The 24,839-nt window shown below is 36.3% G+C and overlaps 3 protein-coding genes across 7 annotated transcripts in view; 1 reads left to right on the forward strand and 2 right to left on the reverse strand.

The window, feature by feature from the left end:
* Positions 1 to 1,712: 1,712 nt before the first annotated feature.
* On the reverse strand, positions 1,713 to 11,012 carry LOC101741060 (DNA-directed RNA polymerase III subunit RPC3). Of its 4 annotated transcripts, none has more exons than XM_062672141.1 (11): positions 10,646 to 11,012; positions 9,269 to 9,393; positions 8,031 to 8,160; positions 7,184 to 7,388; positions 6,490 to 6,582; positions 5,559 to 5,726; positions 4,630 to 4,810; positions 3,825 to 3,945; positions 3,197 to 3,268; positions 2,540 to 2,707; positions 1,713 to 2,024 (listed from the first exon to the last, which is right to left on the reverse strand). In XM_062672141.1, exons 1-11 carry the CDS (start codon positions 10,790 to 10,792, stop codon positions 1,887 to 1,889), a joined length of 1,548 nt encoding a protein of 515 aa, XP_062528125.1. In that variant the 5' UTR covers positions 10,793 to 11,012; the 3' UTR covers positions 1,713 to 1,886. The 4 variants fall into 4 exon arrangements, with proteins under 4 accessions (XP_062528125.1, XP_021203160.1, XP_062528126.1 ...); XM_021347485.2 differs by having other exon boundaries at positions 4,630 to 4,777; positions 7,184 to 7,319; positions 10,646 to 10,993; XM_062672142.1 differs by having other exon boundaries at positions 7,184 to 7,319; positions 10,646 to 10,993.
* Positions 11,013 to 11,826: 814 nt separating this feature from the next.
* Positions 11,827 to 16,355, forward strand: LOC101741293 (MIT domain-containing protein 1). Its single transcript, XM_012689765.4, has 4 exons — positions 11,827 to 12,146; positions 12,322 to 12,560; positions 13,233 to 13,432; positions 14,554 to 16,355. The coding sequence occupies exons 1-4, from the start codon at positions 12,020 to 12,022 to the stop codon at positions 14,714 to 14,716; spliced, it is 729 nt and encodes a 242-aa protein (XP_012545219.1). The 5' UTR covers positions 11,827 to 12,019; the 3' UTR covers positions 14,717 to 16,355.
* Positions 16,356 to 17,493: 1,138 nt separating this feature from the next.
* The window catches only part of LOC101741429 (uncharacterized), a 53,776-nt gene continuing 46,430 nt past the window's right edge, over positions 17,494 to 24,839 (reverse strand). For both annotated transcript variants that reach the window (XM_038015247.2, XM_038015245.2), the window contains exons 6-10: positions 23,892 to 24,179; positions 22,179 to 22,350; positions 21,295 to 21,500; positions 20,225 to 20,412; positions 17,494 to 19,485 (exon numbers count right to left, since the gene is read on the reverse strand). In XM_038015247.2, coding sequence (XP_037871175.1) covers positions 19,215 to 19,485; positions 20,225 to 20,412; positions 21,295 to 21,500; positions 22,179 to 22,350; positions 23,892 to 24,179 — 1,125 coding nt within the window. In that variant the 3' untranslated portion in view covers positions 17,494 to 19,214. The remainder of the gene's footprint in view (positions 19,486 to 20,224; positions 20,413 to 21,294; positions 21,501 to 22,178; positions 22,351 to 23,891; positions 24,180 to 24,839) is intronic.

Raw genomic sequence — 24,839 nt, forward strand, 5'->3', positions numbered from 1 at the left:
ACCGCTTTTATTATGTAAAATTGCCACACATTCAATACTCGGCTGGACACACACAAGTGACGTCATTTGGGGTCAAACAAAGGGCGAGCTAATTGAGCGTCAAAATTACCGATTCGCTGCATATAAATAAAATCATACGTTGTGATTCAAGTTTGGCTTGACGTTACATTTATTGGATTTCATTGCTGCTTTTATGTCGTGTTCGTTTAGCTTTCGAAATCCATCACAGCGCAAGTGACTACGTTTCCAACACTACCTTCGTATAGGAATTATAGTAATTTACCTTTTGAATTAAGTAATATTTCTTTAAAATGTTTTTTAGATTTTCATTATATATGTCAGGTTGGCCATTGGTACAGCAGGTATAAACTCAATGTAGCGCGCTTAGTACATACTATAGTAATATTGGTAAAAATATTTTTTGATTAATCTCAGGTGAAATTTTCTCATAATATAATATAGTTTTAATTAAAAAGTCAATATTTGAATTGTTTTTATGAGTAATATTAATTTAGACTGTGGTCTTTGATGTATATATATTTTTTTAAATATAGATAAAATTTTAGTACACTATTAGCTTCATGTTAATATTAATCTAAACGACCGTTGCATTATTGACATATTTATAATAAAAATAAAAATACGCTTATTATAGGAAAATTGTTTAGAAATATTTCGTTTTAATAAACGGTAAGTACAAAACGTATATATCAATTGTCACATCGTCATTAATAATTTCGAATTTAAGAAAGTATTTTTGGTATAATTTTCGTATCAAGAAAAAAAAAGGTTTTTACTTTAGCTTAAATTGTTTTCTAGTATGCAACGGTCAATATTGTAATGATAATAATAAATAATAATAATAGGTGTCACTGTATAACAGGTATGTAACTACGTACTAACATATTCTATATAATTGTTAATATTAAATTAATTATAATGAACGTTGATTATTTTTTATTATTGTATCGTTTCAGTTTGAATTATAAAGATCCGACCACAAATTATCGATCAATCAATCTTAGGAAGATTAATCAATTTCTTATAATGCTACTTACAATGAAATACGGTAAATGTTGCCATAAATTATACACGTAATTTCTATGTAAAGTAGTTTCAGTGATTACTTTTTTTTTTCATTTTTTATTAGAGCCATACACCTATTAGGTTAAGTCTGCTGCGTGATTACTTAAAAATAATACTTTTTTAATTGTTGAAATGAGATGCGAGGAAGGCGGATTTAATTTTCAATATTTCCTTAGTTTTTGGAAATAGAATTGTGGCGGGTAGCCATCATACAACGCAAGATAGTTGACAGATCCCTGAATCTCGCTTACGAGATACAAGTTCCGAACAACAACTTCGGACCGTCGCGGCGTCGGTCTACCGAGCAAATATCACCCGCTCGGTGGAAGATCTTCCTTTCCTCGTATATTCCCATAGAATAAATATTGAATTAGCGCACAGAGATCGGTCGTTCTCAATGCTGTTTTTTTTTTTGTAAAATGTAATTTTTAGGAAAAAACATTCAGTGCGAAATTGGAAATTCGCGGACTTGTCGTCGGATCTTTCGTTTAAATTCACGCTTGCAATTTTTATTTCGTATTAGCCAATTACCTACATAATTATGTAGTATAAATAATTAATTTATCCAATACGTAATTTTATTTTAACGACTTAAGTTTTGGACGGGGTCAAATAAAAGTTAAGAATAAAAATACAAGTTTTATTAATTTATTAACGCTTAACAAATATTTAACAGTCTTAACAGTTTAGAAATACGAAACACTTTTTTTGTTTGTTTACAGAGTCGTATCTTAAATAATTAATCGATAAAGCGCTCTTTAGCGCTCGATAAAAATGTTTTTTTTTGTATAAAACAGCATTCAATGCGTATACATAAAGTACCACTTCAGTATAAATAGATTTTTATCGATTTCTAATTCAGCGGCGCTGAGCTGTTTGAGTCGTTTCTCGACGCCCTGCAGTACTGCTAGTTCGGACGGGGTCAGCGTTTCTTCAACCTGAAATACGAAGTTCACGTACATTGCTAATATCCAATAAACTTTTAGAATCTGATATACCAATTCTCAAACGTATGGCGTGTTTGCCTTCAATACCCTTGTTTGGTTTAGTGATTAATAAAGGAAACTTATCGAATGATGGCAATAAAAAATAAACTGTTTTCTGTAGTCTATTTACGGACGATAGTTTTACGTGATAACCTCATAAAGAAACGTTGATGTAAAATTGCATACTTTTATCAATATGCTTTAGTATTTTAGGTCTCTTAGAAATAGATTAATTCTCAGTGTCGTTCGGATTCGTCGTTCCCAGAGTCTACTAGATGTTCCGGGGCCTTAGTAAGAAGATCGAACAAATAAATCGACATAATTATTTCAGTGCGCCGCGTAGGGCACCGGTGACTTAAACGGCAATCGAAGGGTTAAACCGTGCATGTAGTTTTCGTTGGCAACGATCCAATTATCAGCACGTCATGACGGATACCCGGGTGGGGGGCTGTCCCCTTCGCACTTACGTCATCGATGTTCTGTTGCGGCTCGGCGCGCAGCCTCATGCCGTGCACTATGCTGCGCACGCGGCGCTGCTTGTCCAACAGCCGCGCGTGGGCCGCCCGCTCGTGGGACGCGCGTCGCAACACGTTGCCCAGAGCCTTGTAGCACATGTCCTGCACTGTGTGTGCCACCTGCCGACAATACGTGTAGTAGACTGAGCAACGCGGTTCAATATACGTCATTTCGGATTCTCCAGATCCACTAACGGTTCTTTTAGGTACCCCAAGCATCGTTCTCGTCAAACGGCGAAGGGCTCGACGAGTAAATTAACCCACAGACACAACCCGGTCATTTACTGAGACTTTTTTTGGAGGATCCCGAGGAGTTACGTCCAGTGGCTTTGTTATATTTTCCCACATATATGAAAGTGCACAAATGATACTAAACAGTTAATAAACCACGGTTATTACAAATTTAAACCCTAAGAAACACTAAATAGACAAAATAAAACAAATCGCACAACTTCACTCCTCGCGTTCCCGCCAAAAAGTCAGATTTGATGGAGAAATAGTGTCATGGCGGACGTCGCTCGCTGACATTTTGACGTTCAGAAACTGAACAGTTACTTAATAATTTTTTTGATACGTATTGTAATTCAATCAATTATTAATTATACTCACGTCGTGTAGATTAATATGGAACAAATAGACGGCCTTGTTCATGCCGCCGGCCGACGCGGTTTTCCTCATTGGCTGAAAAGAATACCTATGTATTAGATGAATTATTAGAAATATAATCTATATTCTATTTACCAACTAATCTGTGCTTTTTATCATTATTGCTTACACCAGTGATATTATATCCATTTATATTAAGTAGTTAACAGAGTTTATAGACATAATGACTTGAATATTTTTTTTCCTATCTATGCTGATAGCCTTGAGAAGCTATTTCAGCTTCGCCCTAACATGTAGGTGAGCTCACCGACCTCAAACCGAAAGTGTTGCTAACACTGACCCTAGCAAGAGCAGTGCTTCACAGAATCTACCACCGGATCGGAAACGCGACCCACTGAGATGATCCGGCGAGAAACTCAGTGGACTGTGTCTGTGGGTTAATTACCTGTCGCTTGCAACGGGTTCGGTGAGGTCGAAGGCTCATATGAACGCAGTGCTGTCCATATGAGCCTCCGACCCTGCAGATCTTGGCTCTGAGTCCGACGTGAACTGAAGATCATTTCGAGAGAATCCGCATCAGACGGTAGACCTCAAATTTGAAACCGAAAGAGTCCGGACATACTATACCCACCTGTAAACTAATGAAATGCTCTTCTAAAAGTTTATACGACAGCTCTTTGCATTCCTTATTTGGTAGCATGGCGTTTTTTTGTACGTCATCCTCTTCTATATATTTCTTATCGAGAATTATTCTGAAAAAAAATATACAATAATTATAAAAAAAAAAACATATTTTTTGACTTCATTGTTATAAATGGGCGAACGAGCTCACGTCTGATCTGGCGTTAAGGTCGAGAGCCCATGGACATCACGAATATTAAATTGTACACCGGCTGGCTCAAATTCGAATTAGAATACGGAACTACGGATAGGTGGTGGATGTTTTGTTTGATTATACCCTACAATCAATAATATCGCCTCATTAACTAATCAATCGATGAGACAATGAAAATCTGTTACTGAAACTGCTACTCGCCTACCGATACTACTATTTCGTGATATCTTTGGCACAAATCAAAGTATTTTAATAATAATTACAGACCTTAAATCGTCGATCGATTAATCGGTGTGTGACTTTTCGTGGAAATGTGCCGAGAGAAATGACGTGTGATTTTTTTTTTATTGCTTAGATGGGTGGACAAGCTCATAGCCCAGCTGGTGTAAGGGGTTACCGGAGCCCATAGACATCTACAACGTAAACGCACCACCCACCTTGAGATATAAGTTCTAAGGTCTCAGTATAGTTACAACGACTGCCCCACCCTTCAAACCGAAACGCATTACTGCTTCACGGCAGAAATAGGCGGGGCGGTGGTACCTACCCGCGCGGACCCACAAGAGGTCCTACCACCAGTAAAAAAAAAGCAAAGTTTAACCTGAATATCCTGGCGGCCTTGTAGCCCAGTCTCTCCGTGACCAGCCCCTCCAGCAGCGCCAGCAGGCACCCCCGCGCCGCGCCCGCCCCCCGCACGCTGTACCCCCGCCCCCCCGCGTCCGCCCGCACCGTGCCGCACCCGCTCTCCTCTGTCACACGCAACGCACTCTTTTTTTTCCTGCCTAAGCTAATAAGTTTGAGAGGCTATGTCAGCGTAACGTAAGCGTGTTGCTAACATTAACCCTAGCAAGAGCAGTGCTTCGCAGAATCCACGACCAGATGGTAAACGCGACCCACTGAGAAGATCCAGCGAGAAACTCAGTGGGCTATGTCTATGGGTCAATTTACTCGCCGGGACCTACGTCACAAGCGACGGTTTCGACGAAAACGATGACAGGTGCTTGTGGTGCCTAAAAGCACCGATAATGGATCGGGAGGATCCGAAATGACGCGTCAGATTCACCATAATTCAATATTACTTCAACTCATAATTTATGAATTTTCAATTGTGCATATGTATGTGTATAAATATATATTTCACTGGATTAGTACACCGCACGTAAGGATCTTCTCAGCGGATCGCGATTCCGATCTGGTAGTAGATTCATCCGTGAAGCAGCTGCTCTTGAGTTGTTAGGTCTCCTTTGGAGGTGCTCGGGCAGCTGTTAGCAAATCCTACCCCTTCTGGCTGAGCCTTTGCTCGCCCACCCGTCCTGGTGAAACTGGCAAGGCCTCCAGGCCACCAGTAAATCTTCAATCATAAAAAAAAAATATTCGTTTCCAAATGAATCTTGTCTACCTGATGTTTGTCTGGAAGAGATCGCTCTTAGCGATAACACCTCCAATTGTACTTTTTTATTTAACGTATCGCATTGTTTTTTTTTTGGGTGCACACTAAAGAATACTCACTTACTCATAAAAAAACCTCACCTAAGACCTTCAGATATTGATCGAAATACTGATTCAAGAGGGGCTTGTCAGCAGCGGCCCGGAGACAAGCCTCCCTCAATTCCACGGCCGGCACTAGTGTAGACTCTGCAGCCCACGCCGGAGACGTCAGGTACATGTGTTGCAGCATATGACGAAGAAGCTCACCGGCTGGAGAAGAATACAAAATTCACAACTCATCAGAGGAACTCCAAAGATATCAGTCTGTCCGGCTATTCATATGACAGCAATGCTCGCCGCAAACCTCGTTTGAACAATGACATAAATGTTTGGTTGATGTTGATATATTTTTTTATTGCCCTTGTAGGCAGACAAGCATACGGCCCACCTGATGGTAAGTGGTTACCGTCGCCCATGGACTTCAGCAATGCCATGGGCAGAGCCAAGCCGCTGCCTACCGTTAAATACTCTCCACAAGCCTCCTTTGAAGAGTGACATGACAGTGACATAGTGCTCAGGAAACACCGTGGAGGGGAGCTTATTCCAAAGCCGGATGGTACGTGGCAAAAAAGATCTCTGGAAACGCAGTGGGTCCAGGTAATATGGATGAACTCTACTCCGGTGGCGGGCGGTGCGGTGGTAAAAACGAGATGATGGTATCATCTCAAACAATTCCACAGAGCACTCCCAGCCAGAGATAGCCAGTATTCTCAATTCCTAGGACACTGAAGGCAAATATCAAACCTGTAAAAGTCATAAACTTCTTAATTACAGTAGAGCGTCTTGTGAGCCCGCACAGGTAGGTACCATTCTGCCGCAAAGCAGAGAAAGCAATTGAGTCTTAATCTTCTTCATCCACATATGCAAAAACCAATCTTGGGTAGAACAAAAAAAAATTTCGATGACCTCTAGCATTGCTAACGTATCCCTGTGTCTGCCTCGAAAGACGTTTAAAAAAGAAAACAACATTCACCGTTTTCATCTATTCGTCTTGTGATTGCTTTGATCATAATTTCGTCGCGGATATCCTGATGGAACCTGTCGTAATTAACTTTCCAGTACACATCTGAAACAATAACATAAATATCTCAAATTCTTATTTAATAAATCAATATTGACCAATGGCCTACCAATCTGTCAAATATCTTATATTCAAACATTCATTCATGACTCATGTTGTGGTTTTTATATTGGGGTATCTATGATCATTTAAAATCAGGTAGACCATTAACCAGTCTGCCCAGCATGACCCATCAAAGCTCAACAATGCAGCCTCTCACATCATCTACACATTATAATATTCTTCTTCATTTGATTTGGAATTTGAATATCATTTTCAACAGAGACATCCATAGGTGATGCTCGGACTTATTATTAGGTGGAATGCCAGGCTTTCTTTGACAACAATATCACTAACTTTCGCAACGGTATCTCCAGTTCATATTCTGTTGTTCTACGAGCAGTATTCAATGGAAAATATAATTTGGATCGTGTTAAAATTACTCATTGAGTATCATGTTTAACAGTGACATACATAGGTGATGCTCGGACTTATTATTAGAGGGAATGCCGGGCTGTCTTTGACAACACTATTACTGGGTTTCGCAATGGCAACTCCAGTTCATACTCTGTTGTTCGACAAGCAAGATGATATTGAAATTACTCACTATCACTACTTTCAGCTAGATTTCCAGAATTCATAATTTTAATGACAGCTCGTACATCAATCTCTGGTGTTATAGTTGCGACGGGCACCAGTGTCGGTATCTCGCTGCCTTCCTTCAACTCAGCTACAGATGCCTGCTGTATGTAACCAGCGGTTATCAGACTTATAAAGATATCTTTTAGTTTCACTATAGTCATGTTCTTTTCCTGGTGAAGAAAGCAATATTTATCAGAATAGCTAAAAGAAATGAATACAAATAATTTGCCTAGTAATAAGGAACATTGTATAAATCAAAATATTTTGTGCTTATGGTTTTTTATTATTGCCCTTGTAGGCAGACGAGCATACGGCCCACCTGATGGTGAGTATGGTGAGTATGGTTATGGACGTCAGACAACTACTACCATAAATTTACGCATTATTAGATAACCATAGTAATTATAGTATGTGATATAATATATATTATATTGTAATGTAAAGTAATAAACATTTTGAGTAAAATGGGTTCTTTTTGGAATTCCAGATCTTAAAAGGATAAAAAGAAACCGTTATAGAATCATTTTGTTGTTTTTTTCTGTCTGTCTATCTGACAATGGATATCCGAATTTTTTTTGCATATTCCTGAAACTCAAATTTAAAGCAATGTAATAACAAGGATTTATTATTTATATTGTTAGAGTTATCATGTGCACTGGCCACAACTTAAATTAGGCTTTCTATAAGTTTTTCCTTCTACTATCTTATTTATCATATTAAATGTAAATTGTTCCTGCAAATAAACTGAGAATGCCAGATCTAAATATGCCACTTTAGTGGTGGTGCTTATAAAATGACTATGAACTAAGTACCTTGTCATCTTTATATTTAACAGCAATGGAGACTAATAGCACGGTAGCAGTGGAACATGCCTTTTGTAACAACTCTTCAATCAATATTTCTGCTTCACTACCGTACTTCGTTTTAATTTGTAGTAAATACCTGAAGAAAATTAACACTAATCATACCAACATTTACTGCAGGGGTGGGCAAAAGCCGGCCCGCGGGCCGGATCCGGCCCTTTTGCTAATTTTATCCGGCCCGTTGAAAAATTCCGCACATAAATTTTTTTAAACTCTTTTATGAGATTTTGTTGACATCAGCATTAAAAAAGCATATGCGGTAAAAAAGCATATGCGGTATAGTCCTCCGGCCCGGGAGACATTTTGAAAATTTCATTTTGGCCCGCGCTTTAAAGTATTTGCCCACCCCTGATTTACTGGTAACTATTTATATCATAGCTGGTGGATAACGGTATACGACAAGTATTACTCAAAATAAACGAAACAAAACAGACAGAAAAAGTATAATAACAGTAGATTAATTGGGAAGAAAAAGTCATGAAGTCAAATATGCAAAAGCAATAAGATGATACGTGCATTTTCAATGCAAAAGTTCAAAATGGGCATTTAACCCATTTACGATATGTTAATAACTATCAAATATAAATTCATTCATCTGCAAAAGTGACTGTTACTTCTTCCTCAATTTTTTATATTATTATACCGTTTTTATGGTTGACACAGATTTAAGAATTTTACAATAGATTAATGGCATGAGGCAGTTTGGAATGAGGCAATAGATTAATTTCAGCTTAGCATACAGAGCTATCCCAGTCTCACCAAATACTAACAGTCCAGTATTGGAACTGCTTATTACCGCATTTGAATAATGAGTGACAAACGTAAAATCCATAGTATGCAACAGATGTAATGCTCTGTGAAGCCAAAGTTATCCTACTGTCTCTTCCCAAAGACCAATGCATTTTCTACTGTTGTATACTGAATGTTAAACTACCCTGTAGTTGCTGTATGTAATCAGCCTTAATGTATATTTTAAGAATTAGGATTACCTGTACTATGAGACTGATATATTTGGAACCCTGATGAAGAGCAAACAAACTTGTTTGTCACATTGTTTTTGCACAATGTGGCAATGGAACCCACAACCCTCAGTACAGCAATCAGGACAAAAACTACTTCAGAGTCAATTAAACATATAATATAAATAAATAAAACCATATTTTAGATTTAATTGATGTGAATAATACCTTGGATATCTAATCATCAAAAGCACATTCTCCGGAATTAATCTGTAATCTGCAATTACTTCATTTGGAGTTGGTTCAAACATTGCCAAATCATACTTCAGTAACGTTCGGAGACTTTCTACCACCTGTAATGTACATTAAGCTTTAAATTGATTAAACTTGAATAGTTTTAAATATTTTTTGTTATAAACCCTATAGCAGATACTGCATTTAAATGCGATCCGTTCAGACCATCAACCAATGCCATTGAAATTTACTTCCACTACTGTTCACATATAAGACTAAGTAATAGCATTGAGATAATATTAAAACATATTGGCGGTGAGGCATATTGTCTCACTAACCAGTGAGATATCACATCTTGCCTTATTTCAGTTACGAAGCTGTCATGGATTCCAGTTTAATGGGTAGGATAGTCATAATACAATACAAATCGACTTATTTTCCAAGAAGGAGGTCACATTCTTAGTGCGATGTCTAAGTGTTGAGTTACTCTGTGTTAGGTGGTGTAGTAACTAAAATGGCCAACTACTAGATCCAGGTAGAAAAAATTACATGTTATAGTATGTGTGGCAGTAGCCATCACTGAAAACAAGATATTTGACAGATGCCTGAATCTCGCTTACGACATTTTCAAGATAAGCTCGCATTTATACAAGTTCCGAACAATAACATTCGGACTATCGGTCTACCGAGCAATATCATCCGCTCGGTGGAAGATCTTCCCTTTGTCGTTTAAGCATCTACTTATATGCTTAAACGACATACTATAATATGTATGTATGAAATTATTGTATTGAAAAGGATTATAAAAAACTGATTGAGACATAAATAAAAGGCACTATATAGACAAGCATATTTCATTAAAGAGATCATATGAAAGGTCTTCAGTAATTCTCATGTGGGCTGTTAGGTAATTCATCGATATATTCAAATAATCAAGATAACAATACAATACTCTAAGTTGACTCAAGACCAATATCTTCATCGATGAAATCATAGGAATCATACCATTTAGGATCAATAAGCAAGATGGTATATTGTTGAACAAATAAAAGAGCCACCAACATTGTAACAAAACGAAATAATCGCGTGTAATATTTAGGAGATGTTGCAATTGTGCAAATTGATGATAATTCACATCTGTACTAAGCTATAGTGACTGAAAAGTTCACATTACGAGAATGATGAAGGATAAATTTATCCTTTATCATTATATCTATTAACTACTGAACAGAACACAAATTTAAATGTTACATTATTTCCGTATAAGGTTTTAAAAAATATACTGTATAACGATATTATTTATTAATTTAATTATGCTGAAATACCGTGCACAGCATAACCTATGAACTTTAGAGTATTTTCGCTATTTACCTTGATTCTGGAAAGACCAGTACTCTTCACTAATAAGGCAATGGGCTTACTGCCATATGTAAATAGATCGTCGCCAACTTTCTGTACATTCTCGCCAAAATATCTCTGGAGAATCACAGAAACAACACGGCCCAGCTGATGTGACATTCTAAATAGTAGTTACGAACAAGAATTAAATTAAGAAGTGCCTTTATGCATTATTATTTATTTCATATTAAATAGGAACAGAGTTTTATTTTTATATCATTTTACATATCGAAATAACTGCATAATGCATTTATAAACACAAAACTTCAAATCGGCATGGTTGAAAGTAGCACAGTTCAGCACACAACACAAGTCACAACACACGCCATAGATTATACACTTAATATATTTGAAATGGCTCATTGAATTTGCCCCTTTTTTATTTTAGGATTTTTTTTCACTTTTAATTATTTGTTCGTTGTTTGTTCGCTAATGTTCAAATGCAAAAATTGTGTGTTCGTCTTTTATTTATTTATAATTAATTAAACAAATAATCACCCTTAAGTTGGCCTCCTTACATACTTACTTATCTTTATTTTTATTGCTCAGATTAATTCATTTTGATCAATTATCGTTTGTTCGACTATTGGTGATTGTTCGATCATAAAAACAATGAAATTCCCAATTATTAATTATTTAAATCTAATAAGCAAACCATCATCACCTCACGCGAACATTACGCATGCGCCGGTTTTGTCAGTCAGCTGCCAATGGCCGTATTTACTAGCGTTTTGTTAACAAGTGCGTTTATACTGTCTAATTATTTGTTATGTAGATCAAAAAAATATCGAAAACTTCAACAATACTTCAACAAAAAAATGTCAGTGAAGACGGCCAATAAAGATATCTAGTAAAGGGGGGTCAACTTAAGAGTGATCATTTGTTTAATTAATTATAAATAAATAAAAGACCAACAAACAATTTTTACATTCGCACATTAACGAACAAATGACGAACAAATAATTAAAAATTAAAAATAATCTGAAAATCAAAAAATCATCTCATTTTATTTAATTTCATCCCAGTTGATTAATGTCTTAAATTAATCATCTTCATTTCGTTTCATTTATCTCCATATTATCATTTTTCATAAAAATAAGAATATAAATTCAAATAAGACATGACTTAAAGGTCTTAGTTACCAGGTCGTAGAATCCCTTAAAAAATAGTTAATATGGCCTAAACACTGAAGTAGGTCTATGGGCCTAAAGGTCTAAACTAAAAAAAAAATTAGTTTTAATACACAATATTTATAAAGCAACTTCAAAAGTTAATCATCGTTTCACGCTAAACATAAGAATGATAAAATAAATATTATGAAATGAGTTTAATGTAACTAAAGTAAAAATGAATATAGAGCACGCAGCTATAAACATATTGAAACGAGGAGTAGAATTAGACACAAAGAAACGATATACGGAAGCATTGGTGTGTTATCAAGAAGGACTACAGATTTTAGTCGATAAAATGAAAGGTAATTTAGATAATTACTTAATTTATTTGAATAACTACTATGGTGAAAAGCCAGTGTATGAGAATTTGTTGTTCTACTCTTGATTTTTTTTGTTAAGAGGCATATAGAGCTTTTGTTTATTTTAAATTAATAACCACTATTCCAATTATAAAATTATAATATACAAAAATATTAGGTGAACCTGATGAATCACTGAGGTCATATTTGAGGAAGAAAGTCGAGGAATACATGAATAGAGCTGAGACAATAAAAAAGTTAGTTTTGCAACAAAAGGAGGCCGGCCAATTTCATGAACAAATCCATATAGAGAACAATTCAATAGGGCATAGCTACAAAACACTTTTCGGGAGGTTCCTTGATGAAGATGTTCAATTTGTGATTGTCGAAGACCCATACATTAGGTATCATCATCAGGTAATATGAATAAAACAGATTTCTTTATTACAATTTCATATCAGTAAAAAATAGTAGCAAAGATAGCATAGCATTTATATAGCAAAGATCAGGTATGCAGTTAAATTTTACACAATGCCTCTGACATAATTTTTATACCTATAATTTATATATAACTACTTCAATTAAAATATACTAAAAGTTTTAATGTCTTCTTATCAATAGCAAGTTTGAGTTTTGTTCTCAAATCAACTATATATTTCAGAAATTAAACATACCATTAATAAAATGGGTAGGCCTCCCACTAGGTGGATTAAAAACCTGCTAAAAGAAGCAGCAATCAGACTGATCAAATCAGAAAACTTTGGGACATTATACTAAATTGGTAAAAAATATATTTGTTAAGCATTGGGGTTAGTAACTTTGGAATTTAACATCACCCATTCAAAATAAAAAGATAGGCTGTTTTCTGCAACTTTCTGCAGCTCCTTGATGTAGTCAATGACCTCAGTGTTATTGATAATAGAACCTCTGAGAACAATTAATGTTAAACACATGTTGCTCATAAATTCATGATATTGAATCAGTTATTGTTTACAATATAAAAAATTTGCAGTGATAGTTTGAAATTCACCAATCGCTGATAATATACAAAAATAATAATTTGTTCATAGGTGTGATATCAAATTTCAGTGTCAAAATTTTCTGAAGCTCTCGGAATTATTAGTAAGGTCATGTCCGAATCTTAGTTACATTGAACTCGTTACATCAAGTGATGTAAAGTCAGCGAACGATCAGAAGAATTGTTTTCATATCTTACAAAATGATTTGGGAAGACATAAAATTAAATTAACTGTCAAATATTCAGAAACCTTACATGATAGACAGATTATGTAAGTATTAAACAGAAATATTTTATTCTTACTTTTATTTGCCAGCGAAGATTTGTAAGCTATCATTGCTTAGTCTGCTGTGTACTACTTGTAAGTGGTAATTGATAAACATCAACATACAGCACCATTACATCTAGCTCAACAATATAAATATCTCCATGTGCTGCAGTTTTTTTTTTTTTACATATAATGTCGATAAGTCGTCGTGGCCTAAAGGATAAGACGTCCGGTGCATTCGTATGTAGCGATGCAACGGTGTTCGAATCCCGCAGGCGGGTACCAATTTTTCTAATGAAATACGTACTTAACAAATGTTCACGATTGACTTCCACGGTAGGAATAACATTGTGTAATAAAAAAGAATCAAACCTGCAAAATTATAATTTGCGTAATCACTGGTGGTAGGACCTCTTGTGAGTCCGCACGGGTAGGTACCACCACCCTGCCTATTTCTGCCATGAAGCAGTAATGCGTTTCGGTTTGAAGGGTGGGGCAGCCGTTGTAACTATACTGAGATCTTAGAACTTATATGTCAAGGTGGGTGGCGCATTTACGTTGTAGATGTCTATGTGCTCCAGTAACGACAACACCAGGTAGGCGCTGAGCTCGTCCACCCATTTAAGCAAAAAAAAAAGTCATTTGAAACTAAATTATGATGATAAGTTATAGACAATGAACTGCATTTATCCCATAGAGACGACCCACTGGGTGTCTCGCCGGATCTTCTCAGTGGGTCGCGATTCCGATCCAGTAGTAGATTAAGCGTAGCACTGCTCTTGCTAGGGCTGGTATTCACAATTCTCTCAGGTTGAACCCGTGAGCTCACCTACCGGTTGAAATGGTAGGGGAAAAACATTTATGGCAACAAAAAAATAAAGGCAGTCCAATTAGAAGAGCCGAAAATCAAATTCAGTGATATTGGGAAAGTTTATGTCGAAGAATTGAGTGTGTTATATTGATGGTGTTTATTTATTTTTGTCTTCAGTATTCATCTACAATCCATTGCAACAATGGCCATACTACCCTTCCTAAATGCATGATTGCTGTAATATATGGGCTACTAATATACTACCAGTGACATCAGTTTTATATTGACTTTTTTATCCACATTACATTTACAGTTTGAGCTCCGGTTGGATCATCAAGATCGGACGAGGTCTAGACTACTTCAAGGCTCCGGAGAACAAATATTGTCTAGGAGTGTTCGAAATGGATCTAAGACCCTGTTTGGAGACAACAGTAGATATAGTACACTCAAAGAATGTGAGACAGATTCAAAGTTAAACAAAATTTTAGTTTCTAAATCAAAAAAAGTAATAAACCAAAAAATTCTTGAATATAAAAACTTTGGAGGAACTTGAAAAACAAAATTAAAACTGAATATTCTACATTAAATATAGTTAAAACAATATTCTTGAAATGGGAGCTCAATTTATATTGGTTGTACTTGGCTGTAAAAAGCTGTGATTTTATAGTTATACCGCACATATTAGCGAGAAAAGTTTAATCAAGTTCAATACAGTAGTGGTGCTAAAACGAACAAAACATTATGATATTTATACGTATAAGAAAAAATTGTATTTTGTTATTTCTTGGTTTATAAAAGAATGTGAAAACTGGAATTGTAAAAAAAAATAGTAATTATACTTTTTTTTGTCTTCTGTAATACGGTTCACCTGATAGTGAGTGTTGACTGTCGCACATGGACGACAGCAATGTCTGGGGCACAGACTTTCTTTGAAGAAGGACAGCTTGCAAGGATAGCGTTCAGGAAACACCATATAGGAGAAGTTCATTCCAAAGCCGTTTGGTACGCGTTAAAAAAGATTTCTCGAAACGCATTGTGGATGAACTCTGCTCCGATGGCGAGCAGGGCGATGGTAAAAATCAGTGTGCTTAGTGCTAGTTTTTAACGGCGTTTTAACAGCGCCCCTAGCGACAAACGTACGCAAACATTCCAACTCCATACAAATTTGCGTTAACTTTAACGCTATCGAGAACGTTAAAAAGCTCACACTAAGCACACAGATAAGGGTTCATATCAAACCACTTCTCAGAGCACACTGTCTATGAAATATGATTAATTATAAGAATAAATGATGTTAGTTAAAATAAAATTAAATAAAAATTTTGATATTATTATGGAGATTCATAAAATAATTCGCACATTTATTAATTTAATTTCATTTCTACCGGTGGTAGGACCTCTTCTGAGTCCGCGCGGGTAGGCACCACCGCCCTGCCTATTTCTGCCGTGAAGCAGTAATGCGTTTCGGTTTGAAGGGTGGGGCAGCCGTTGTAACTACATATATTTGAGACCTTAGAACTTATCGACGCTTGAAAGGCAAACGTGACTAAGCGACAATGCGTGAACTTTATAGTAGACTAATTTAAAGTTGAAATACCTGAAAACAAAATTTATTTTAACGAATCTAACTGTAGTAGAATCCAGCTGGTAGCTGTAGGATTGAAATGATTTTAATAGACCTAGAAATATTTTTTTTTTGCGCATCGAATATGGTTATTGCCTATCATTTATGTACAAAGTAGTTATTGTCGCTTAGTCACGTTTGCCTTTCAAGCGTCGTTATATTTCAAGGTGGGTGGCGCATTTGCGTTGTGGCTCTCTATGGGCTCCAGTAACCTTTTAAAACCAGGTGGGCTGTGAGCTCGTCCACCCATGTAAGCAATAAAAAAAAAAGATGAGTGAATATGATTTTTTTTTAACAAGAATATTTATTATCACCTAAATGTCAGTGTAACTGTAAGAGTGTTTGTAAGACTGCACGTGTCGTTTCGTACGTACACTTAATACGGTTTCGTATTAGGGTGTAAGAAAATACCGTAAAGTTATTTAAGATCATTTCTAAGACACTTTTCAAGGTTATGTTAACATATCAATAAAACATTTACTATTTTTCTATGTGGTATTTATTTAATGCAGTTGTTGAACTAACAATTGCTTAAAATTGTCATATTGAGGGGTGAAAGGCTTTTTAATTTATGCAAAAATTTTGCAACTTTCCTTTTTTTGTTTTTTTTTTGCTACCTAAGCTAAGTCTTGAGAGGCCATTTCAGCGTAACATTAATAAGTAGGTGAGTTCACGGGGCTCAAACCTGACGATGTTGCTAACACGAACCTTAGCAAGAGCAGTGCTTCGCAGAATCTACCACCAGATCGGAAACGCGACCCACTGAGACGATCCGGCGAGAAACTCAGTGGGCTAATTGCAACTTTACAGGAGAGTCATTTAAAGTTTAAAATTTGGAAAAATATAATAAATAAAAAGCTTCTCCAGCTATTTGAATGAAGTAAACTTAATTGAAGTTCAATTAAAAATATTGAGTTGTTGATGCTAATACCAAATAAAACACACCTTTAACTACAAAGATAAATGTCGCGTACTAAGTGAAATGTCGCTTAAACCAAATAGCCTTTCACCCCTCGATATATAAGTTCAGGGTAAAATAATGAATTTCGTGTGTGAAGCCATTTATAAGTGTCAAAATTGTTCTTTAATTTTAGCTTGTTAAAAATAATAAAACAATTGTCACCTGAATTTCGCGTGGCTGTGGCGGTGTTTTTAATGGAGGTAGAACCTCTTGTGAGTCCGCGCGGGTAGGTACCACCAGCCTGCCTATTTCTGCCGTGAAGCAGAGGTCTATAGCCTATATATATAGTGACTATACTGAGACCTTAGAACTCATCTCTCATGGTGGGTAGCGGCATTTATGTTATAGATGTTTATGGGCTCCGATAACCATTTAACACCAGGTGGCCTGTGAGTTCGTCCACCCATCTATGCAATAAATAAAAAAAAGAGATTGAGTTATGCGATGCTCTGCAGTACCAGTTTAATACACATAAATGATATACAAATATACACAAAACTATTACAAGACGCAGCCACTAAGGTAAGGTATCAATTGTTATTTAAAATTTATTTAAAAAAAAACTGTTAATTTCTGGTCACACTACACATATAATCTCTGATATTATTGAATAATAATCCAAACTGACTGGCATTGTTTAAATAAAAAATGTTTCCAATAAAAACACATTTGGAGATAATATAGTTTTATTGAAACTAAAACCTTCACGTACAGTTCATAGACCAATAATATATGAATGAAAATGTAACATTATAACGGCTTTATTAATAAACGTCTTTACTAAACTAGACATAGTTCTATCGCGTTTATTAAAAAAACTGCTAAATAGTAGCCTTTCGTTTATAATATACAATTTCACCGAAAATTACCATTGATGTTTTGTACTGGTAACATGACAATTAATGTTGCCAATACAAAAAAAAATTGATAATCACTTTGGTTAAATAAAGTTTGTTTCTTAACTTAAAAACTTTGTTTTAGAAATTCATGTAGGTATTTGTATAAGGCTAACGAATACTAAAAGACTAGTAAATTAATTACACAAGTATGGCCTCCGAAGACAGAAACATAAAATGTATTAAAACTACAGCGACATTTACAAAGCGTTGAATTATTGAACATTTGATTATTTGTTATATTTTATTTAATATAAAAATTACAATATTTCAAGAATGGAATGCATGGCGAATACGAATCCATACTGCACGAAACTTTTTTTTCATTTGTCAAAGGTTTTTAAATAGCAATTTTATCAAGACAATAATACAATGGATTCGTCTTCACTTACATAGTATCTCAATATGCCCTATATGTTAGGATATTTAATTAGAATTGTTGGATTCTAAAATAGAAAATGACAAATTTGGAACCTGTGGCGTTGCGATAGAGTAATAAATTTTGGCACGATAATATCAGTATAATATATATAAAACGCCGCCATTTTGAATCGCACTTACTAAGGCATCGCACTTAAATGACTCTTGACTTATATTAAACATTAATAAAAATAGTCATTACCGTTATTTTGGCAATGGGATAAATGTCAGTGTCATAGCTCTTTTTAAAATGGTATTTGTATTTAGAAAACAAAATCAAACAAATACTTATAGAGCCAGTAATATGATAAAAAGTTTCAGTAAAACACTTTTAGGTAAAGTTGAGGACATTACCAACTTGTAACGTCACAAAGAGGGTTACACTCAAAGCATTTTGATCACGTGACCAACCACGTTTTGTAGACAGCCATACAACCTATTTTGTAATTCTAACATTCTTTGTTATTTCAGTCTATGCAGAGTAAAAGTAAGGAGAACTGTGTGGTAATATGCTATGGAAGCAAGTGTAATAAATTTTCGGCTGTAAGTAGCAAATTGTAACTCTAAAACCCACCAAAATAGCGTTAGTAGCAAATGATATGATATGAATGTAGTATATGGATATGGTGGTGGTGCTAGGACCTCTTGTGGGTCCGCACGGGTAGGTACCACCGCCCTGCCTATTTCTGCCGTGAAGCATAAATGCGTTTCGGTTTGAAGAGTGGGGCAGCCGTTGTAACTATATTGAGACCTTAGAACTTATATCTTAAGGTGGGTGACGAATTTACGTTGTAGATGTCTATGGGCTTCGGTAACCACTTAACTCCAGGTGGGCTGTGAGCTCGTTTACCCATCCAAGCGATAAAACAGAAAACAAACAAAATATGGATTGGAGTGTCGAGTCGAAATTTGATATGATAACTTTTTCCTTTTTTTTTTATTACCCACTTGCTACAGTGGCGCCACCTTCTTTGGTCGCTTTTCGTTGGAAACTTATAGCACACAGAGAATGTGCTTCTTACCTCTTCCCTCCATAGTTCAGTCTCAATCAGATATATTATTAATCGAACAAGTTAAACGTAGCTTTCTTGTTTGGCCGAAAACAACATTAGGGACTCCATTAAATGAGGTCGGATCATTTCTTGTACGTCTTTTTGGTATTCTTCGAACGCTTCGGGGATGTGCTTGAAGATGTTCCTCAGAGCTTTGAGGCAGTGTATGAGAGTTTGATCGGGATTTTTCTCCGGATGGGGGCGTGTCCTCTGCGATCTAACCAAGCGGATTAGATGAGGCACCCCTTCCAGTTGGACGATTTGGTGCGCCACGTCTGGTATCACTGATAGTCTGTGGTGGGAAAATCGATCATTTAGTATTGATTATCTGTGATAGTAAAAAGTAGATATATTATGTTAAACGTTAATTGAAGACTAAAATGTTATTTTTTTAAGTAATAACGAATAATTGTTTCATGAGATCACGGACTAGATGATTTTAAGCGGTAGCCAGAATTCCACAGACTTTTAAATAGTAGATTAAAATCTCAATAATAGTTAAAATTAGAATAAAGGTTTTCTATTCATTGAATATAAATGCAATATTGCCTTGTGCGTATAAGAGTCTCAAAAAATACCAGATATACACACGTTCTATGATTGTTAGATTGATTGTTAGATGATTGTCATGTTAGATTGATTGTTAGATGATTGTTAGTAAATATTTATTTATTTATTTATTATTTATTTATTATTATAAATGTACATAAACGTAAAGTAACCTAAATAAACGTAAAGAAACGTTTCGATACTGATTGTAATAATTTTCAAACTATGCTCTAGTTGTTAATGGAAATTTAAAAAATATCGATTTCGATATCTAATAATCGATATTAGGTGACAAACGAAATAAGTGGAGGTGTGGTTGTGTGTGTGTTTTTTTTCCAACACCTATTCTAGTAACCTCGGGGGATATTCTAGATTCATCGAACTAATAGGTGAGCTCACGGGCCTCAAACTTAACGATGTTGCTAACACTGGCCCTAGCAAGAGTGCAGTGCAGTGCTTGTAAGCGGGTACGTTGTACTCACCTAGCGATGGCTTCAGTGGCGTGGCAGTGCAGGCGGGTCTGCGCCCGCAGCTCGGCGGCGCGCGCGGGCGGCGAGGGCGGCGACCTGGTGAAGCACACCAGCGCCGCGCACACCCGCCCCGCGCGGCTCAGCGCCAGCACGCAGCGCGGCACGCCCGCCAGCACCGACACCAGCGACGCGGTCTGCTCCTGGATAGGCAACGGGATAAATGTCAATGTCACATAGACGTCAATGTCATTTCATGTAGGTTGTTAAAAAAATCCCGATCCTGCGGAAAGGATGGAAAGCAGTCGACATCGCCCCAAACACGTCATTTCGGATCCTCCCGATCCACTAACGGTGCTTTTAGGGACCTCAAGCTCCGGTCATCGTTCTCGTCGAACCCGTCGCTTGCGACGAAGGACTCGACGAGTAAATTAACCCTCAGACACAGCCCACTGAGTTTCTCGCCGGATCTTCTCAGTGGGTCGCGTTTCCGATCCGGTGGTAGATTCTGCGAAGCACGGCTCTTGCTAGGGTTCGTGTTAGCAACGTCGTCAGGCTTGAGCCCCGTGAGCTCACCTAATAATTAAGGCGACGCTGATATAGCCTCTCAAGGCTATCAGCTTAGGTAGGAAAAAAAAAGTAAAAAAAAATTAGACCAACATATACATACCTAAACAAAGATTACAATTTTCCTACCGTTTCAATTTTTTTCCCCTACCTATTTTAGTGTTGCTAACACCGGCCCTAGCAAGAGCAGTGCTTCGCAGAATCTATCACCGGATCGGAAACGCGACCCACTGAGAAGATCCAGCGAGAAACTCAGTGGGCTGTGTCTATGGGTTAATTTACGCGCCAAGCTCTTCATCACACTTGCCAAAATTTAGCAAGTGTATAAAAGTAGTACTACATTTCGCGTTAGTTCCAGCAAAGCCAATAATTTGTTACTTCGTTGTACCTTTCAGAATTTATATATTCCTAAAAATAAATAAAATATGATTTATAATAAAATTTAAATAATTTCTTACATTTATAAACTAAGTAGAATTAATTGTGAATTTCTCAGAAATATAGTTAAAAATACTCACTTGCAAAAACACGGATATGTAAGGTCCCCTTCGTTTCACCGCGTCCAGAAGCCTCTCGACGGTGTGATGTTTGTCCATCACCTCCACGATGTCGGACTTGGTGCGGTCGCCGTCTCGCTTCTCCACCTCCAGCTCTCGTACCAAGTTCACGAGACAGGCCGTGCACAGCAACAGTAGCTGGCAGCAATCGGTGCGAGACAAGATACCTGAGCGAAACAAATGATTTGGTAATTTCGACTCTGTTATCTATATATTAATACGTGAAGCAAAAACTTTGTACCCCTTTTTACGTAAATTGCGCGGACGGAGGAGTATGAAATTTCCCACACTTATAGAGAATATAGAGAAGGAGTGCAGAATGTTAATATTTAAAAAAATATATGCATAAATAATACAATAATTCAACAAAAAAAACATTACACACACTACCATGTATTTGACACACATACATATATATACCCTTTATTTACAGTCAAACTTTTGTCATTGCATTAAAGTCTGGTCAAATTGAGAATAGTTTAATATAACTTATCTTTATTAGTATTTGTATATAGTGTAGTCTTGGCGAAATCTGTGATTAGGTATTATATAAGGTCTTTGACAATAGAACCATAATAAAGTTAAAAGTTATGTATAACTTCTGATTTATGTTTAAGTTAAGGTTTAAGTCTCAATTAATTATACTCGAATTTCGACTACAGAGGGACCACTAGTCTATACTAATTTATGAAGCTGAAGGGTTTGTTTGAACGCACTAATCACAGGAAGTACTGGTCCGATTTGAACTATTTTACGTAGCGACATCTATCGTCTCAAAAATACATTAATAGCTACAAATAATTTTCACCAGATGGCGTTCAACTTCAAATTAAATCTAAACTCACCAGTAATGTTTTCAACGATTTTATCCAAGAATAAATGTAATTGAGTCAAATCGTAATGTCCTCTCAGCCAGGGCGCCGTGATCTGAGTGAGCACGGTGATCGCCTCGCGCATCTGCGGCTCCGGGTTCGACCGGTCCGAGAGAATGTCTGATATTATCTCAATACCACCACCCTGCGGATAAGCGATGGGTTGATGAACGCTGCGATATAATCGTTAGGTTTGAGACCCGTGAGCTCACCTACTAGTTAAGGCGACGCTGATATAGCCTCTCAAGGCTGTCAGCTTAGGTAGGAAAAAAAAGCGATATAACAACGGATAGTTTATAGAAGTATATGTTTGTGTTAACGAATCATTTTTTTTTTCGAGTTACATAATATACAATTTCGAAGACATTTTTTTTGTTGCTTAAAATTGATTATTTAAATATATTTTTTACTTATTGCTTAGTTGGGTGGGCGAGCCCACAGCCCACCTGGTGTTAAGTGGTTACTGGAGCCCATAGACATCTACAACGTACATACGTCACCCACCTTGAGATATAAGTTGTAAGGTATCAAGTATAGTTACAACGGCTGCCCCACCCTTCAAGCCGAAACGCATTACTGCTTCACGGCAGAAATAGGCAGGGAGGTGGTACCTACATGCGGACTCACAAGCGGTCTTACCACCAGTAATGTATAAATGGAAACGAGTAATGTATAAATGGCTATTGTACCCGGAAATTTATTGCGTCTACTAAATATGAGTCATTTGAAACCGAGCTAATAATTATTGAAGCTTGTATTGATAATCGACAAGCGACCCGCTCCGGCTCCGCTCGGGTCTTTGACAAAAATTTCAACGATATTTGACGTTGTTTTATTTTTTAAAATAAAATAACACTTATTGCGGGGCAACTATAATAGTTAGACACATGCTGTCGCTATACTTTTTGTAAATAATAATGTGTTCCACAAAGTCGTAGTACATTATTTTATTCTATCATCAATAGTTTTCGCAGGGCACGCGATGTAAAGAATATTTTAGGTATTTTTTTTACACCTTGGGTTACATTATTGGAGTTTTAGTAAGGATCCTTAATTTTTTTTAAAAAAGATTATAGCATATGTCACTCGGGAATAGTGTAGCTTCAAAACAGTGAAAGAATTTTTCAAATCAGTTCAGTAGCTTCGGAGCCTATTCAATACAAACAAACAAACAAATCTTTCTTCTTTATAATATTAGTATAGATAGGCCAGAATATTGATGGCACTCTTTATAATAAAGGTATAATGATGTACACAGCCAATTTAATATATACTGATACTGTAATAATACTATAACTTAGTATGTATAATAATTTAAACATATTTATAAGCAAATAGGACGTATTGTAAGCGCATACAGGTAGATATCACCACACTGCATATTTATGCGTCACGCGTTCCGTTTTGAAGGGTTGCCATGTATATGATTTGTATATTTGAGACTTCGACCTCATGTCTCAAGTTGGGTCACGGTTTTGTTAATGCTTTAACATTATAATAGAAATAATTTGAAGTAGCTTGTCTAAAAAAATGTGTATCTGAATATCTTAGCATTAGAACCAGTTGTAATATATTTATTTGTTTGAATAGTTGCAATCGTGCCTATGCCTAAACTAAATACCTGTTGGAAAGTTTAATTTACAAAATATTATTGACTTATGAATAAATTGCGTATAAAATATGTACCTCTTCGAATTGTTTGACGGCGTCTCCTGTCACACACACGGTCGCCAAAGCTCTCAAACTCAAAGCTTTTATCGAGCTTTTATTTGTTTCAATAATCGCTGTCAATAAAGCTCTCGGTACAGCGCAGTCAACAAACGGAAGCTCTGTTATGCTCTTCATTATTTTGGAGCACTTCTCGTGAAGAGAGCTTTCGGTCGGCTCGCTTAGCATCGCCAAGTGCCCGATGGAAGTGAGCGTGCTCTTCAGGATCATGTCCGATGGAGGTTCTTCTATTATCGACACTAAAGTCTGGAAAATAAGTAGTATTTTTGAGTAAAACTCAGTTGAGTGGTTATCACAGTGGCTGGGTAAAATTGGCATTGCCAACGAAAAGCTAGGGCATTTGTAAGTCCCGTGTTATTATAGGCCTAATATATTTTTTGTTACTATATAAATGGCATTATCTTATACCTCCCAAGGTGGATTCACTTTTTATATAAACTCTAAAATGAACCTCTCAAAGGTGTTAACCTAAGCACTATGGCATATTCTACAAACACGGCTTATAAGGATTACTTTATGATGGGCTTTTAACTTGGCCAAGTCCTGGTAGTTTAAAGCGGTCGAGATCAGTTATTATGACGTGTTTAGTTGGTTATAATTGTCTAAATATGTCCATTGTCATCCAATGGCGCAATTACTTTGGAAGCTGCTTGTTTAAATACTAGACAAATATACAAGTTGAAAAATGTTGTTATTGTTTGCGCTTCATATGGTATTATTGTTAGATCGAGGTCATTGCGGTCATGATTCATATTGGACTTTACACATTCTGGTTTTCAATATTTCCCGCTACAATATGGACCAATTAACGCACGAAGACTGTTTTGAGTAGGCATTCCAAACGCACGTTTCCATGTTGCCTAATGCCTATTTATCCTTGTTACGCGAAGTTCCGGATAAAGTTAG

This window comes from Bombyx mori, chromosome 14 (assembly GCF_030269925.1).
Source record: "Bombyx mori chromosome 14, ASM3026992v2".
Taxonomy (NCBI): domain Eukaryota; kingdom Metazoa; phylum Arthropoda; class Insecta; order Lepidoptera; family Bombycidae; genus Bombyx; species Bombyx mori.

Coding starts and splice junctions, on each gene's coding strand:
- LOC101741060 (XM_062672141.1), bottom strand. CDS start 10,792: ATGTCACATCAGCTGGGCCGTGTTGTTTCTGTGATTCTCCAGAGATAT. Junction 9,394..10,645: donor CTGGTCTTTCCAGAATCAAG/GTAAATAGCGAA, acceptor TGTACATTACAG/GTGGTAGAAAGTCTCCGAAC. Junction 4,811..5,558: donor TCAATATCTGAAGGTCTTAG/GTGAGGTTTTTT, acceptor TTATTAGCTTAG/GCAGGAAAAAAAAGAGTGCG.
- LOC101741293 (XM_012689765.4), top strand. CDS start 12,020: ATGAATATAGAGCACGCAGCTATAAACATATTGAAACGAGGAGTAGAA. Junction 12,147..12,321: donor TTTAGTCGATAAAATGAAAG/GTAATTTAGATA, acceptor CAAAAATATTAG/GTGAACCTGATGAATCACTG. Junction 13,433..14,553: donor TTACATGATAGACAGATTAT/GTAAGTATTAAA, acceptor TTACATTTACAG/TTTGAGCTCCGGTTGGATCA.